We start from the raw sequence: 17500 nt of genomic DNA, 5'->3' as shown, positions 1-17500 counted from the left end.
TATTCATCAAGTAATGTGTGCCATTGGGAATTTTTAGAATTAGTGTGCCATTTGGCAAAGGGTTTTATTGAAATTTGAAAGTCCATAATCCATACTCAATGAACTCCATTTTTTTATCCTTAATCATTCCTCTGCTGTGTTATGCAAGTTCTGTTAAATCCAGATTCAATTATATGTATGGATATTCCTAAACTACAGGTTGGACCCAAGATATTTGTCCATAATGGATATGTTTTCGCAGGAAACCTACAGGTCCCATTATTGAATTTATTACTCTGTGTATATTCAATAAGTTTAATGCAAGTTTCAGCATTACACATGTGTAAGGATATATGGACAGTATCTTATAAATTCTTATACATTTTATGTGGTAAATGCACACCTTGTTTTCACTCAGGGACATACCAGATCAGACAATCTTTGATGGCATGATGGTTCACTTTCTGTTGTAATATCTACAGTAAAACAATAAATTTATTTTTTGAAAGTAGTCGATGAAAAATATGTAAAATCAAGGTTTATTTAAAATGCAGGGTGCGGCAACGTAACTTCCTTTTTTAAATGCAAAACGCTTACATAAAACGAAGTTATGTTGCCGCACACTTTATCAAATGGAGTTATAAATATATAAAAAGTATATTTTCATGTTTTATATGAGGGCTGTCAACAAAGTAACTTACATTATGGCCTATTGTGGTGGTGGGTAGGACTAGAGCCACCATCTTGTCGTCTAAACGTCTGTACACTCAGTATGCATCCTGCTGTGGTAGTGTAAAGACTGTGGCTCTTTTACTTTGTTCACTGGCAGACTGTTAAAATGTGTGTGCAATGGAAAATCCCATGAGTTGTGAAATGCAATGTGATTAGGTTTTTACTGGCAAAAACCAACGACCCAATCGAAACTTAAGTTACTTTTTGGTCAGCCTTCGTCTATGAAACGTTTCTCAGTATTATAAAAAATAAACTATTCAAAACAACAATTTCATTTAAAATAAGGTGCAATGAAAGTACAAAAATAGGGCCAAAATATACATTACAATGAAAAGTACAATACTGTAAAATACTGAGGTGTTACAATCACTAAAGACAACTTGGGGCACCCACATAAGTAAAATTTGTGGGCAAGCATATAAAAAATTGGGATTTATTGTTGGCACAAGTGACTCCAAGGCCAAGGAGCATTGTTAACACACTTTAGAATATGCATGTAATGCATGGGATCCGACTGAGAAAGGCCTCATCTGGGAAATTGATAAGGTTCAATGCCGGGCAGCCCATTTCGTTATAACCTGTTATGATAAAATGAAAAGCATCACTTAAATGCTTCAGGAGTTGAGGTGGGAATTATTAGAAAAAGATGATTCAATGCTAAGTTGAACTTACTAAATAAATTCAGATCTACATGTTTCAGCACCGAGGTCTCGAAAATTATTTGCATTCCAACATACATTGGTCGCTTGGATAATGTATGTAAAATTCTAGAAATAGATGCCTCAACTAGCAGATTCAAGGACTCCTTCTTCCCACGAATAATACGGGATAGCAACTGTAGGATTATAGATAGCAAATTTTCCACTTGCAATTCACAGTGTTAGGGGAATAATTAGTTCTACTCAAATTCATGCACTTTCATTAACCTCGTGTGTTTTGTTGTCCCAACCCTTCCTGCATGTGAATGCTCTTAAAGAATGTACTGCTCATTATAGTATTGCTTACTCTGATTTGTTTGTTTTTAAGTTTCCCCTTCCATCCCTTGTCTCTTGTTGGAGGACCCTCCCACTGCCTCCAGCCTTGTGTCACATCCCTACCTGTATCCTTGGGGGCGGAGACCATTGTATGTTGCATGTCCATGTGTTTGTGGAATTTCGCTTCCTTACTTTTCATATTCTAGTTTGCATGTTAATAGATAAATTTTTACTACATTCTAAGGTTAATAGTATAAGTATTTGCATGCATGTATGTTAAAAAGGTTTTGGCATGAATGTATATACCATTATGGGTGTAGGTTAGGATAAATATGTTGACTTTGTATGTGGTTTTATTGGTATTTATATGGTTTTAGGGGTGGCAACCTAACACCCCCCACCACATGTCCTTGCAGCAGCATGTGGGGTATTATGTTGAAGAAAAAAAATAAAAAAATCAGAAATATGACTACTCATTTAGAAATACATAATTCCTACAAGGATAAGGTTCCATAAGGTTTCCTCTATTTGCACTTATCTACTTCATTTAGAAATGTACAGTTTCTGCTTGGTTTACAATTTTTTAATCCCCTATGATTTAAAACAAATTTAATCAATATTAAAAGGCCACTTAACGGTTGAAGCATTATGCAAGAATGTTAAGTGATTTAAAAAAAGCACAAATGGTGGAAACATAATACATAATGTTTTGTGCATTTCAAATTCAGTTGTTCCAATAGAAAAGTAGTACATTTTATCACTATTGAAAATAGGTTATAATGCATAGGAAAACCATTACATTAGTTAAAAATAATTTTAATGAACATAATATTAATATAAAAATTGTAATTGCTGTTGAAACATGGGAAAACTATGATATGAATAGGCTCATCTTCATTAGATAATGAGATATTATGTAAATTCAGATACCAGTATGTAAATGAGATTTTGATTGTATTGATATAAATAGAGAGTTGCCCAACCCATAAAACATTACATCAACTTGAGGATTATTTGAATTATGAGCATGAAAGTTGACACCTTTTGCGCTAAAGTTATAAAGAGTCAAATACATACTGTTGGTCTTATATCTTCTATTTGGAAACACAAAGGGATATTTTAGGAATGATTCCTTGTATAGAGGCCACCATTGTATTGGCAGCTGATTCCCAAAATAAAAGGATATCAAGGTCATAATAGATCTTATGGTACTTCACAATTACCTGCTGAAGTTCGAGTTTAAAAATAAAGATCAGCCAAGAAAACTTATATACCTGAGAATCAGGATGATTTTGAATAGTGCATTAATGATTTTCCATTTTCCTTGTACAATACTGGATTAACAAAAAGTTATCCACTGCTTAACCTAGTGGTAACCCTGGCTAATATGACTGTTATTTCATACATACAGGAATGTTTAATTAGTGCAATGTAAAGTAAGACTATGATTTACTTTCAGAAACATTCCACGAAGCATAGCTATTGGAGTCCCTTTGGTGACATTAGTTTACTGCTTGATGAACCTTGCATACATGACTGTTCTCAGCATTCCGGAAATGATCACTGCCCCTGCCGTAGCTGTGGTAAGCATTAACCATTGGACTTTCAAGGATAATTACTCTTCATAAATGTAATTCCCTACATTCTGCCTTAGTTAAGTCATGTGATCAGGATTATTTTTGAACTTTGCAGTTCAATTATTGAGAGGAGATTTAATGTAATTCTGTTATGCTATAGGTAGGCTCAATTTAACTTTCTAAATTGGATTAAGTTGAAGTCTTTGTTTCCAACAAATATAATTTCAATTCAAGAATAATCCTATTCACCCAGAGTTTATGGAGTTAAAAGAAATAGTACTGTAACTTCCCCACCTGTGCATTGACTGAGATGGGTTGCGACATAGTATAACTCATTTGCTACAATTCTCATAAAAGGAATATGGGGAAGAGAAAATCAATGTTAAGGACTGCGTCACCAGAGGAAACCTTTCTCCTAGTCAATGCAGCAGAAGCCCGGGCCATTGTAAAACTGTTCCTACCCAATATATGTGTGCCTTCCCAGGAGAGGAGCAGAAGGGATGCACATTTGATATATTACCTACCATTTGTAGATTGTAATTCCTGGACTGGTAATTACATAGTTAGTTATTCTTTTGGATAGTGTGGATATTGAAACCATTCCTGAAGAAAGTGCAATTGAAAATTGGCTGAGTCTTGAGCCAATCCTAATTGCACCATTTTGCCTCTCTCTAAAGACTGCTGAGTATTTTGAGGGATTTTAACACACCCTCCCAGGCTGTTACTCTCTAGCTAACATTTATTGTTAAGCACCTCTAAATTGTCATTTTAGGCTCAGTGCTACTAATGTATACATCATGAAGGCTCTCTCTAGAACTACAGTGGTCTGACTAGAACTACCTGTAGTCTGAAACAATCGGCATCAACTGAGCATACATGTACAAGAGTTATTTTTAATCTACAGAATACCATGAAAGGGCATGTAGCTTGGGATTTTTGCACATGCATGAACACGCATGTGCTTAGACAAACACATATCTTTCTACATAATACAAAAATGGCCATGTTCCAGTTTGTTTCAAATTTTACTTTTTGAATTGAGGAAGTAAAAGTGATTACATCTGATTTTATTATGATTACATTTCATGCAAGGGAAAGTCAAATACTTGCATCTGACACTGGTGGTGTTTATCTCCCACATTTAATCCTGGTGGTCCAATCTTTCAATGTAATGTGGAAAGTCACAGGTTAACTTTCGTGTTCTGTACCTCTATAGTATTCTTATTGTACTTCTATAATATTCTGTACCTCTATAATATTCTTATTATATTGTTAAGTCTTGATTGCTCTCTTTGTGATTATAGTACCACGTAGGCTAATCAACCTAGTTAATACAATATGTATAAAATGCAATAGTGCATCCAACATGAAGATGATATTTTATGATCAAAATAGTCCTTCCATCTCTCATTTTAGTCCTTGAGTTGTTTTATGAGAAGTGTTTATTTTGGGCTGCCATGTTGTTTCAAACCATGTAACTACTCATTTCAACAGGTATTTGGAGAAAAGCTTTTAGGAGTGATGACATTCATCATTCCCCTGGGAGTAGCCCTTTCAACTTTTGGCTGTGCACTAAGCATTCAATTTAGTGTTACAAGACTATGCTTTGTAGCAGGTAGGGAGGGGCATATGCTGCAAGCATTGTCCTATGTACATGTGCGGCGCTTTACCCCAGCTCCTGCAGTGATTCTGCAAGGATTAATAACGGCTTTGTTCATCGTTGGAGGCAACATTGTGGAACTCATTGATTTTGCAAGTTTTCTGGTTTGGATATTTTATGGTGGTGCCATGGTAGCTCTGTTGGTACTCAGGAAGACAAAGCCAGACGTGCATAGACCATACAAGGTAAGCATTGTATACAACTCTGGTAGGTATTATATTTCCAAAGTCAAAGTTGATAATAATTTTCAGGAATACATGGTATTCATTATGGAAAAATGGGCATAATAAGGTGTTACAAGTGTGATTGTTAAAAGAATACCTAGCTCTTACTATATTCAAATGCAGATTTCATGAAAAAATTCAGTTTAAAAGTTATCATTCATAAACGTTTGCTGAAATCATTACAATGAAAAAATTATGTTACATAATTTGGTACAAAAAAGAAAAAAAATAATTAGTTATTATTTACATTTATAGCCATTGAAGAAAAAAGCCACTCAGAGGTGGCACTTCGGAGATAATTTGTGTCGCTCATAGTGATATTGGCACTCAAAGGGGTAAAACACACATACCAAGAGATTGATAAGAGCAAAATGGACTGAGGTAGCAATGAAAGCTGAGGTGCTAATTGGCAGTAATGCCAGCAGATTATCGGGGTTTAGTCTATCAGTCTTTCCAAAGATTGCAGTCATTACTGATGGAATAATGGACTCACTGTGAGAGGTATGAGATGAAGTTAAATCATAATAAAATGAAGGCAATGAGATTCTCATCCATTAGGAAGGTCAAGCTAAACATCACATGGTCAGAGCACATATAAGAGCTGGTAGAACATATAACAATATGAGCAGCAGTTAAAAAAAAAGTAGAGATATTAAGGAGAAAAATTATTAAGAGGTAGGAAAGCAACATTAGCAGGAAGGATGGCATTAAAGCCTAGAAATAAAGTTAAAAATTTAAAGGTGTATTGGTGAAGACCTAAATATGGAGCATTGCATTGCTGACAAAAAATCTGGTGTTTGAACAAAGAGTATGACCATTGATTGCTTTTGAAATTTGGGTATTGAGAAAAGATATTTTGATAGAGAGGCATTGGCACATTGCTAGAGAACAGAGAATGATGGAAGGTGAAATTCAAAGGAGCTGGGAAAGTAGTTGGAAGAAATAATGAAAAGTATTAGGAATCTGGCAGCTATATTATGAAAGAGAATAATCGGTAGAAGAGGGAGGGGGAGAGAAAGACTAGACAGTAGTACTAGTATTTAGGGGAGGCGACTGACTGCTGAGGTCATTTGCGCCATAGGAGATGGGCAGGAAAGGATGAAGAGTGGAGAGAAACCCAGCTTTGGCATTAGCCTACTCTTAACGAAAGGCACCAAGGGGTCCGCAGCTTAACATCCCATCCGGCGGACGGCGTACTCACTCAAAGTGCCCTCCACAAAGCATCTTATGTAGGGATCGAGATACCTCTGAAAAATATTCAACACCGGCGGGATTTGAACCCAAGCCCTCTGGGTGGGAAGCTGGTACGATAGCCACCGCACCAATCCCAATCCCCAGAAAGACTAGACATTTTCCATGGTGTGAATGGGATAGAAAGAATGGAAAATTGTTTGTGCAAGACAAGTGTTCAAATTTCACAGAGAAATCGCTCAATAGTTTTCAGGGACCATTCAAAACCTATGGGTGCACCTACCATAACTGGATGCATCAACATGCATATAGAATTAAATTTGGTCAAAGAATAGAAGTAGGAGCTGTACACTCAGGAATTCTCCATATTTGTGCTCATAATAAAAATTTAAGTTAATGCAGGAAGGAGTACATTTGTCACAGAGTACAGAAGTTGCATTCTGAGAATTCAGCTCTGACCCAAAATGAGGTTACTCCTTTTGCCTATTATCAAACATAAATGCATTTATGTGTTCACTACAATGCATTTTTTCTTATGCTAAACCTGTTTCTGATATCTATTGCAGTTTCTTGAATAATCTATTTCCAGGTTCCCATAGTGATACCAATATTTATACTGCTAGTGGCTTTGTATCTGGCTATAATACCAATCATCACAGACCCCTCAGCCAAGTATTTATTTGCAGTGTTTTTAATAGCAATTGGGGTTGCAGTGTATGTACTTTTTGTACAAAAAAGGAGAAGATTACCTTGTTTAGGTAAGTTTGATGTTCATATTACTTATTGGTAAACCTTACTACATCTACATCTACATAATACCCCGCAAGCCGCCGCAAGGGCGTGTGGCGGGGGGATATTCCATATACTATATGCAATATTATATTTCAACAGGCTCCCTTTACAAAAATTTCACCTTACTAAGCTGCTCTGATATGAAGGGTCTGTCCCAAAAATAAGTGGAATACATAATTCAAGGAAAAAAGTGTACTGCAGATCAAAGCACAAATTACCAAAATTCTTCAAAATAGCACCCTGAAGTACAGATACATCGATTGCAGTGCCTCTGCTAGTCATAAAATACTTCCTTGAAGGTGTTGATGTAGTAGTAGTGTTGGGGGTTTTTTAGAGTGCATCGGCAGCTACGGTTATTTTGCACCACTGTCAAGACGATTAGAACCTCAGTTCAATTTTATTAATACTTAGATAAAAACTAAATAAATACACAAATAAATAAGTTAATGAATAAATAGATAATGTTTTAAAACAAAAGGCATTATAAATTATGAGACCCAAACTAAAGTTGCCTCATTAAGCCAGTTTCCCTTAAAAATGTTAAAACTCGATTTATACAGTCGGAGTCATCCCCTAAAATATTGCTTGAATCTCCACAAATATATTAAACCTTTCTCTGGTCCTTTGGTATTTGCTGCATTGAGTCAGGATATGTTTTATCATCAGGGGCAGGTCGCACTCATTGCAGCGAGGCTGTTCTTTTACCTCTGTGAAAAGGTATGAGTGAGTGAGGGCAGAGTGCCCTATCCTCAGGCGCGTAATTGTGACCTCTTCCCTCCGAATATTCTAGATAGAAGAGGACCATGTCGAAATGACCAATTTTATGACCCTAAGTTTGTTGTTTTGCAAGGACCGCCAAGCTTCCTTCCACTGATTTACGACCAAATTCCGCAAGGCGGCCTTTACGTTCTCCACAGGTACCAGCGTGGAGTTGGTTTTGCCCAGGGCTCCCTTCGCTCCTTTTGTCAGCTTTTTCATTGCCTGGTATCCCCACGTGAAATGATCCCCATATAAAAGATACCCTGCTGTCCTTTCTCTGAAGGGACAAGAGGGTGTAATGGATCTCCTGAACTATCGGGTGCATTGGTGCAAAGACCGATATGGATTTTAGGGTGCTCAACGAGTCCGAACAGATGAGGAAAGAGCTATTATTTTCTTTAATCTCTCTTAGGGCCGTCCTTATGGCTGACAGTTCAGCTGTGAATGTACTGCAAAATTTTTTTTAGCTTTTTCCTCAGAACTCCAAGGTAGCGGGAAACGACTGCATAAGCACATGTGGATTCTGACTTTGACCCATGGGTGTAGACAGGGACAAAGTCACAGTATGAGCCAAGGAAGGCACTGAAGAGTTACTGGTATTCCGACTCACTCTTCAACGCTTTGCAGTTAATTAATTTTAGGAGATGGGGCATATTTGAGGAAAGGTAAAATTAAGTTCATGGATAAAATCATTAAAACGAACAGCAAGGGGCCTAGTTGCCCTTCTCTGCCTGTTAAATAAGTCTAAAAACCATGGGTTAAAAACAATGTTAAAAAAGGGTGGTTGGTCTCAGATAAATCTTTACAGGCATAATTTGCCCATCAAAAGGTCCTGCGGGTTGCCAATGGAGGCTCCCCTGCATCAGCAAGTAGGCTTGGGACTGGGCTGGTTTTAAATGCTCCAGTGGCCAACTGTATCCCGGCATAGTGGACACATGTAAGGGGTCTCAAGTAGGACTCTCGTCCTGACGAGTATAGTATAGATCCGTAGTCCAGTTTTGAACGGACCAAGCCTCGGTCCAATAAAAGCATGGCAGTGCCATCTGCTCCCTATGCGGCATGAGTTAAAAACCTTAAAACGTTGAGGATTTGGTGACACCTATCACGTAATACGCGAATATGCTCCCGCTAGTTTAACTTTTTATCCAGGATCATGCCAAGAAAGCGGACGGACTTCGCAAATGGGAGATTCCTACCTAGCAGGCTTAAAGTTAGGGTAATGTGGTGTCCGCGAAGACGGTGAAAATGCACACATTTTTTGTTTTCTCTGTGGGGAAATGAAATCCGTTCCTTTGCGACCACTCTCCCAGTTTATTTAGTCACCTGGGCTTGCCTGGAGGTGTTTGCCAATCATGTCAACCGGCAAAATATGGCTAAGTCTTCCACATAGAGCAATGCCGTCACCATTGATGCATTCCATCATGTAGTTGATGGCGATGGCAAATAACATCACGCTCAGCACTCGAAGGTGTTGATTTGAACCTCATTCAGGCTCATCGTCACAGCCTCTATGACTTTATGTTGCATTCCAAAATGGTAACATTATAAGCTCCTTGTTATTCTTGGGGACAAAAAGAAGTACAGTTGGGCCACATCAGGGCTTCAGGTCACTTACGCTGGGGTCTAAGAGATCATACAAGATAGTCACAGGAGATTCCTTCTGATCTTATGACAGCACCAGGGGGAGCATCTTGGCACACACCATTCTCATGGCTAAATCTTATATAAGAAACAGTTTCTGGTGTCACTTGGTGGAAATTCTTCATATTGAAATTAAATTTAAAATACTTACTTATAAAAGTGGTTTATGTGGAAAGGCAAAGTATTTTAAATTTAATTTCTTATATAAGAATTCAATCCTTTGTGGATTCAAAAATATTGCACCCTTCTGCTGAAATTATGACACTTGAGCATTTATCAGAATTGAGCATGTCTCTTACTTTTTGCACATTTTCATTGCCCTGTGTTGTTGTTGGATGTCCATAACATTCCTCATTGTTAACCTCCTCTCTACCCTCCCAGAACATCTTGTACCAGTAGAAAACTAGCTGGTTATCTGAGTCTTCAGAATAGCTATACACCACTTTTGCTTTAAGTTTAATGTCAGATGAAATGGATTTTGTAGCTTGCTTGAAAGTACAAGGAGCTTACTTAAATTGGTGCACATTCTAATTCTCTTCCACAAACTTTACATTCAATCATCGACCTAGAAATGCGACTGATGGCAACAATATTACATACTGGTACCACTTCAAAAAGGGAATATCTTTTCTATAATGGAATACATAAGGCAAGAACTTTTATTCAAATGTTTTAATGTCAATTTTTTTCAATTTCTTACAAAACATGCAACACAAGAATAAGTTCTATCACACGATGATTGATCAACCGAAATGAATCTTCTCTCAAATTTCATTACATTTCTTTATACAAGTACTGTGATAGAATGTAGCTATTATTTTGCTAAAAATTTAGCAGAAGGTCATGTGCATTTTTGGCTATTCCTATTTTTAGTTTAACAATAAATGATGGAATATCATCACTAAAATGTCAACACATCCACAAAATATTCAATTTTCAAAACATCAATTTTAGTGCACTTGTATATATGTAAAAAAATAAAAAAATGTCTCCTTCATTTCCAGATTCACTGTCACGTACTATTCAGATTCTGATGGAGGTTGTCCCCTCAGAGAAATCTCTTGAATGAAGATGAGATCTTCGAATGAGTGGTGAATGATGCTCAAGCAATAGCATAGACAGGGAGACTCATACAAAATGAACTTGTGATATATAAATATACCTGTATATAAATACATTTTTAATAAATATACAAATTATAATCTGGATCAATTGATTGCAGTAGACTATGAGAGTGACAGTTTATTGTAAAACCAATTGCTGAATTACTCGGGCATGAAATTTGGATCGAGATAATTGTATCCACCAGAGAATGAATCAGGCAAGTAATCTGGATCCCAAACTCCAGCAGTGGTTTTCCCTGTTAGACCTCGAATAGGGCGCAGATTATGCTCAAGAGGATGTGGATTTTTTGGAGCATTTGGGAGCTTTGGGTTGACAGAAGCAAATGGATTTTCTGTCTCATCCATGAGTGTTACAACACAATCTGAACAATAGTCTATAGAATCCCCACTAGACATGCACTCATCACAATGCCAGCGTGTCCCCATGATTGGCTCTTCCTTGCAAAATTCACACTGGAAACAAAAAGAAAAATTAACTCATATTTTGAAAACAATCCTAATCCTTGTCTATTGAAGATATATATATTCATACATAAACAAAAAAAATACATATATTTATACACACATATACACATCACTACCAAAGATGCACCAATTAGCAAATTAGATTGACACTTATTGATCTCCAATTTATCAGCCATAGCTTACTGGCTGATTTATCAACATTTGCATATAAGATGTCATCACATGGAAATAAATCATTCACGACATGTGGTGATTGTGACTTTTTTTTTCTGGTTTCTCTGTGAGAAAGTGTCTTTTCTCAAATATAAGGATTATGCACAAGTCTTATATGCATTAAAGAACGTTTGGTGTTTAATTTTCACATGGTTGTAATGTGGTTTTGGGTCGGATTGAAGGAGAGGCTCCTCCTCAAAGATTCCACCGACTGATGAAAAAAATAAATATCCAAGGAGTGGGTCCATTGGAATAAAAGTTACCAAATTTCACTAATGCACCTGACTTTCTTACTGTATTCCTTCACTGTCATTGGAATTGTATGCTTTAAGAATTGTTTCATAGAATTGGTAAATTAATAAGGTGATTAGGAGTTGTGAAAAATAGGTGGAATTGACCTACGAAGGCTGCGGGTGAGGAATCCGATAAATTAAGAGGTATTGTTTCCTCACATTTTTGAACTATATTGGATGTGGGGGCCAGTATATTCAGTGTAGTCAGAATGCTGATGAAATGTCTTTCTTTTCACTTCCTACATTTATGTCAGAGTGAGACTCGTGTGCCTGAAAAAATATGATTACAATGGCCATCAATGGTGGCCATTATGAGTGTTAAACTCATTAATCTTCTTTTCCCATGACTATACCACTGAGCTCTGTGAGTGAGTGAGATTTGTAATTTTGATAATATTTTGTCAGAATAAAGATTACCCGTATGTATTGTTACAATAGGTTGTAACTTACTGATGTCATGTATTTTCTTACAGATAATACTAAAGTAATGGGGGCAAATTTTGCAGGGTAAATATTTGGAGTTTAGTAGACAATGCCTTCGAAAACACCAAACACCAGGGGGGTTATTCCATTACTCTAAGTCACCCCATGCTATTCTTCAAATGGCATCCAAAATTGGCATCGAAAGTTATTCCTTAAAGTGCCAGGTGATTGGATCAGTTACAAGCAATGCCATGGAAGAATAAGGGAAGAGCAAAGTGAATGCCTTTCACATGATGATCCGAAGTGATGGAAAGTTGACAAAAGAAAAACATATTCTTTCAATCAATGCCATTAGTTGAAATGATAGTTCCCAAAAATCAAAAAACAGCAGGTGCAGATTATATATGTCCACTGAAAAGTTTTATTTACATATTCGTCCGTTCACTTTTCAAAGTTATATAGCTCATATTTACCTCGTATCTTATAATTATTATTTTTATATCATGGATAGCTTGAGGTAGGTAATCAAGAGTCTGATATGAAATTGTGAAACAAGAAATCTTTGGTGCTATTTTGTGAAGTATTATTATTGGCTGTGCATATCCATTTGCCTCTGCAAATATCACTCAAGTCAAAAGTCATTAAAGAAATAAGATTTGAATACGAAATTGCATTGAAAAGTAAAATCAACAAAAGAAAGCATAAAGTATAGTAATTTTCTTTCAAATTGAATCTCAAGAACCTTCTCATGAGGTGTTATTATTCATGGAATGGACACAGGCTATGTATTTAAAAGACAAGCAATTGCAGTGCATTGTATTTTTATTACACAATCTAGCGTACATGTTCTTTTTCAACCATGGCCATAGTGTTGAAATGTACCTCTATTTTGTACTTTTCTTTGCGTTTGAAAACTCCCTTACCTACATGATATGCATGATCAGTGAACCATAAAAATATTATTATTACCCTTTCAAAACTTAATGACACAGAATTTCTGCCGAAAAATTTGCAGGTACTCGATCCTCAGCTACCAATTATAGTTTGAGCAAAAGTAGCTCATGAACAAAATGTCATTTTGTTAAATTTATCAAAAAATAATTGAATTCAAAATTTATTCTGCAAAAATATCAAATTATTACGTTATGTAGCTATATTTCGTCCAATAATACAAACTTATTTCATTCTATTAAGGTTTGACAAATAATCTCATGCAGTGATAATGTTAAAATTTAGCATGTCCTATGGAATTTCATTATCAGGCCCATTTATGAGTTTCAATTTGCGGATCAGAGAAATATAAGGTATGACTCCATTTGCCAACCTAGGTATTTAGTCATAGAGTGTTATGATCATTATTGTTAATGATAATCCAATCGTAACGGTAAAGTTTTGGATGAACTCAGCCAAGTTAACGGCTTATTGATGCATTTACTTGTCTCTTCTACCAAAACAACCAGATATCCGAAACTACAATAAGCCCCTCTTCAACAGCACATAGATCTTACACTTTGTTCAACATTCCAATCCTTTTATTTCCCTTTCCTCACTTACCTAATGCTCTCCCCTCTATCACAGTCTTCAATATTAGTAGAGAACTCAATAACAATGGACAAAATCTTCATCGCACACTACGAAATGTTTTGATTGATCCCATAGCCTACTCTTTGTAATTATTTAAACTCATATTTTCACAGCCTGTAGCAAGTGAAAAAAAATCAGCCACGCTAACTCCCTGAATTCTCTTCAATTCTCATGCTTACAATGTGTTCTGTATGATGATTTTGATAAAAGACTACTGCAGAGCAATGCATTTGTTGATGCTATTTCAGCGATTCCATTATGTCACGGGCTCAGCAGCCAAACACTCAAATTAGCATCCAGAAATGGCATTAGCGGCATTTATGGAATAACTTCTGATGCTATTTCATGTAGCCGATGCCATGATGGCATCCTTGAGCAAATAGCATCAGGTGCCAACATTAAGGAATAAAACCCCGGTTGCTAGTAGCCCAATAACTAAATGAAGAATTTATACACATGCATTTAAGTTAACATAACAAACGAGAAAGCTCCAGATGTGAAGAGGGAGAAGAGAGGGCTGTTGGAAGAAATCCAAGAAGGCAGGAAGGATGGCTGCAGATAATTTTGACTGGCAATAGGATATTGAAATCTGTGATAGAGAGGAGAATGCTAAGCCAGCAAATGACCTTAGCTGTTGGTCACCTCCCCTAAAACTGCTACTACTCCTTTTCCTGACACTGTCCACCCTGACTCTCTACCCAATACTTGTATTTGAGCAGTCTAATACATGCACAGGTTGTTGATGTCTCCTATGTAGATGTCTGATCTACTCCTATTTTCTGCAATACATTCATCAGTCTTCTCCAATCCACTCTTATCAAATGCCTTTTTGAAATTATTATAGAGGTGTATACATCCTGATTGTATTCAATGCCTCCTCTGCATGCTCTCCTCTAATAGTGACCTACTACTATTATGGCATTACACGTGCCTCTCCCTTTTAGAAACCAAAATGATCATCCATCAAGTAATTATATACCCTCCTCTCCATCTTTTGGTTGATAATCCTAATGACCACTTGAGCTGTGTTCAAAATAAAATTTTTGTTCTATAGTCCTTACATATGGTTGCCACCTCTTTCTTGTGACAGGAACTAACATTGATCTGGCCGAATACTATGATTCCACAAAATCTCTTCCTTTCATATTTTACAAACCCTACAGTAGTTCCAGTGGGTCGCGGTAGTCCAGTGGGTAGAACGTTGGACTGCTGACCGGAGGGTCCCGGGTTCGATTCCCGGGCAAGGCACTCTGGGCACCTGCAGCTCCACCCAAGTTGAAGTGATTGTTTCGGGTACCAGGTTTTCCTGGGAAACCATAACCGGCACAGGGAAAGGAACCCTTACCCTGATGTGTGAATTTTCACACGCCGTACAGGGCTTAGTACTGGGTGATCTCTACCATCACCTACTAAACCGACCTTCGGGTTGATTACTGTGTTTTTTTTTACAGGAATTCCACTTTACAGGTGTTCCACAGGAATTCTTCCCCCAAAGCCTTATTTAATTTTAAATTCCTTTAATGCCCTTTCTATCTATCTTATCTTATGCTTTCTGTGCTGCAGTCAATTTTGCTTTGCAAGGATTTCATGAGATACAAACTGTGGAAGCCCTGCATCTCCCACAGCTGGGCGTGACAGCCCAGGGGCCTGAGACCTATATTTGCCAGGACTGATGCACAGATTATTTTCCATCAATGTTTCATGAGATTGTTAATTAAGGTGATTTCCTGATTCTTTTCCCAATAGTGTTTCTAATGTGACATCATCACTCAATAAATTAAAATTTGTCAATTTTCCCCAAAATAAGATTTTTAAATGCGAGTGGTTTCCATGTAACTACATCATCGTCAAGTCTGACAATGATGTAGCTACATTGAAACCGGTCGCATTAATAAATTTTATTTTGTGGAAAATTGATAATTTTTAATTAATTATGATATTCCACCATATCACGCCTGAAACGTCTCTTTTTATCATTACTCAAATTTCCACCCCACTGGATTGCAATGCCTTTAAAGCCACCATACTGAGAAAGAAATGCTACTGGGACTACCTTTCACCTGGTTCATACCCTTTAAACTATCTGGCATAAAGACCCTACTATTAGCAATTATAATTGTTCACACCTGTACAGAGATCTAAGGGTCAACAGAATGCACAAGTCCTTCCACCATTCCAAGGTTGTAGTTCTTGGGGTGGAAACTGATTTAATAATGAATATAAAAATCTTTATTTCCTACCATGGCTGAGACATCAAAATGTTTTAAATTGTTAAACCTTTGATCATGCCAAATAATCTAAAGTAATACACTCACTTGATATCCTATATGCTGGAATTTGGCATTACCACATGCCGCTGTTTTTTCTACTTCTCTTGCAACTTTTTTTAACATTTCTAACTTGATGTGGTCTCTTGAATATTTTTCCTTCATTGGAGGGGTCATGCCTTCCTGATCCTGCGACAAATCATACACACCATTTTGTTATAGCACTAGAAACTACTTGTTAAGTTTTATTTTATGCAATTTTATGAAGAGTATGAATAACAAACCATTGTGGGATCCCTGCTGATGTTGTCATTCATTTGATAGTCCTTGGAGATTAAAGCTCTCTTTGGCAGACTCAGTTCTTCATCTGAATCAGACATACTCATTGGCACATCATGGGATGGAAAAAATGTTGATGGTCTGTACAGTAAGTGATTATTTCGCTGGTGCTTATGGTAGTTCTAAAAGAATAAAAATCTTGTTAAGAAGATGATACAAAAAAATTAGAGGAATCTAAGCCTACATAGAGGCTCAACCTAAAATGTTTGCTTATCATTTTACCTGCTGGTGGCCACTGAGTTAGCCAAATACAAGGAGCTCGGCCAAGGAATTACCATAGCTCAAGATGCTGAAAACATTGGATGTGTTCATCATCAAGAAAAAGCAGGTTTTCGATTGCTCTTGCATTGTTCCATCAACCTGGATGTCTGTTTTACTGACTGCAATTCCAGAATAAATACTTATCAGCCAGATGAAACAATGCAGGAGTAAGTCTAAAACCCTGAACATCATCTGTGAATCACCACAGGAGCTTTTGTTACAGCAAGTAATCAAGTCTACACGAGACTCAAATTCTTTGAAAATTCTGGAGTTATGACTTTCTGGGACAGAATTCTGCTGCCTAACTCATGTAATACAGCTCAATACAGCAGCAAGCATAATTCTGTGTGCAGCAGTTTGAATGTTCAAGACAGTGAATGATCCAGCTCATAGAACCAAAGCCTTGATTCTTTTCAAAATCGCTTTGCCCAGACTGACTCACCTGGTTCAATGTCTGCATTAGGATCACTAGTCCAGTATGCAGACTGAGCCGGTTTGAGTCTGTGCACACCACTTAGTGATCATTCCAGTTCCAGTCAGTTGAAATGTTCACTGTTTACTTTCCCTCAACTTATCTATACTCATCATAGCAGCTAATGTCATGATAGCCTGATGAGATAATGACAAAATCTGGAGTTTCAGCTTTTCTACAGAACTATCAGCAGATCAACAGCTTAAAAATTTCATAGTTATATTTAAAAGGCCTCAATGCCCTTAGCACTAGCTTAAAAATACATATTCAAACAACTTTTATGAGGCCAGGAACTATTCCTGAAAGCTCATCATTGCATTTAAAATAGATTTGATAACCAGAAGAAAGTAATTGCAATTATGGGCAATCACAGGGAAGAAGAGGCAAAGAGGAGCATCCTCAGAGGCAGAGGAGGAAGAATTTGGTGATATTAGTCCAATTAAATCACCAGATAGCAGTTACAACATCGATTCCCAAGCCCATCTTAAAGTAATTACAACTGATAAACATAAAATTACACTCATTCCATT

At 36.9% G+C, this 17500-nt stretch overlaps 2 protein-coding genes across 2 annotated transcripts in view; one reads left to right on the top strand and one right to left on the bottom strand.

Moving 5' to 3' along the window:
* LOC139686025 (b(0,+)-type amino acid transporter 1-like) overlaps nt 1-10643 on the top strand; it is a gene marked incomplete at its 5' end in the record, with an annotated part of 14442 nt that extends 3799 nt beyond the window's left edge. Inside the window, 4 exons of the mRNA XM_071583121.1 lie at nt 3145-3268; nt 4757-5107; nt 6927-7095; nt 10534-10643. Of these exons, the coding sequence (XP_071439222.1) occupies nt 3145-3268; nt 4757-5107; nt 6927-7095; nt 10534-10598 (709 nt within the window). The remainder of the gene's footprint in view (nt 1-3144; nt 3269-4756; nt 5108-6926; nt 7096-10533) is intronic.
* Nucleotides 10644-10679: 36 nt separating this feature from the next.
* Nucleotides 10680-17105, bottom strand: LOC139686023 (ZZ-type zinc finger-containing protein 3-like). The gene is made up of 4 exons (XM_071583120.1): nt 16941-17105; nt 16183-16359; nt 15947-16087; nt 10680-11106 (listed from the first exon to the last, which is right to left on the bottom strand). The coding sequence occupies exons 1-4, from the start codon at nt 16956-16958 to the stop codon at nt 10795-10797; spliced, it is 648 nt and encodes a 215-aa protein (XP_071439221.1). The 5' UTR covers nt 16959-17105; the 3' UTR covers nt 10680-10794.
* Nucleotides 17106-17500: the final 395 nt, after the last annotated feature.

Source organism: Hetaerina americana, unplaced genomic scaffold (genome assembly GCF_022747635.1).
Source record: "Hetaerina americana unplaced genomic scaffold, ioHetAmer1.1.p SCAF_1275, whole genome shotgun sequence".
NCBI classification, from domain to species: Eukaryota; Metazoa; Arthropoda; class Insecta; order Odonata; family Calopterygidae; genus Hetaerina; species Hetaerina americana.
This window is presented reverse-complemented; position numbering and strand designations above follow the sequence as displayed.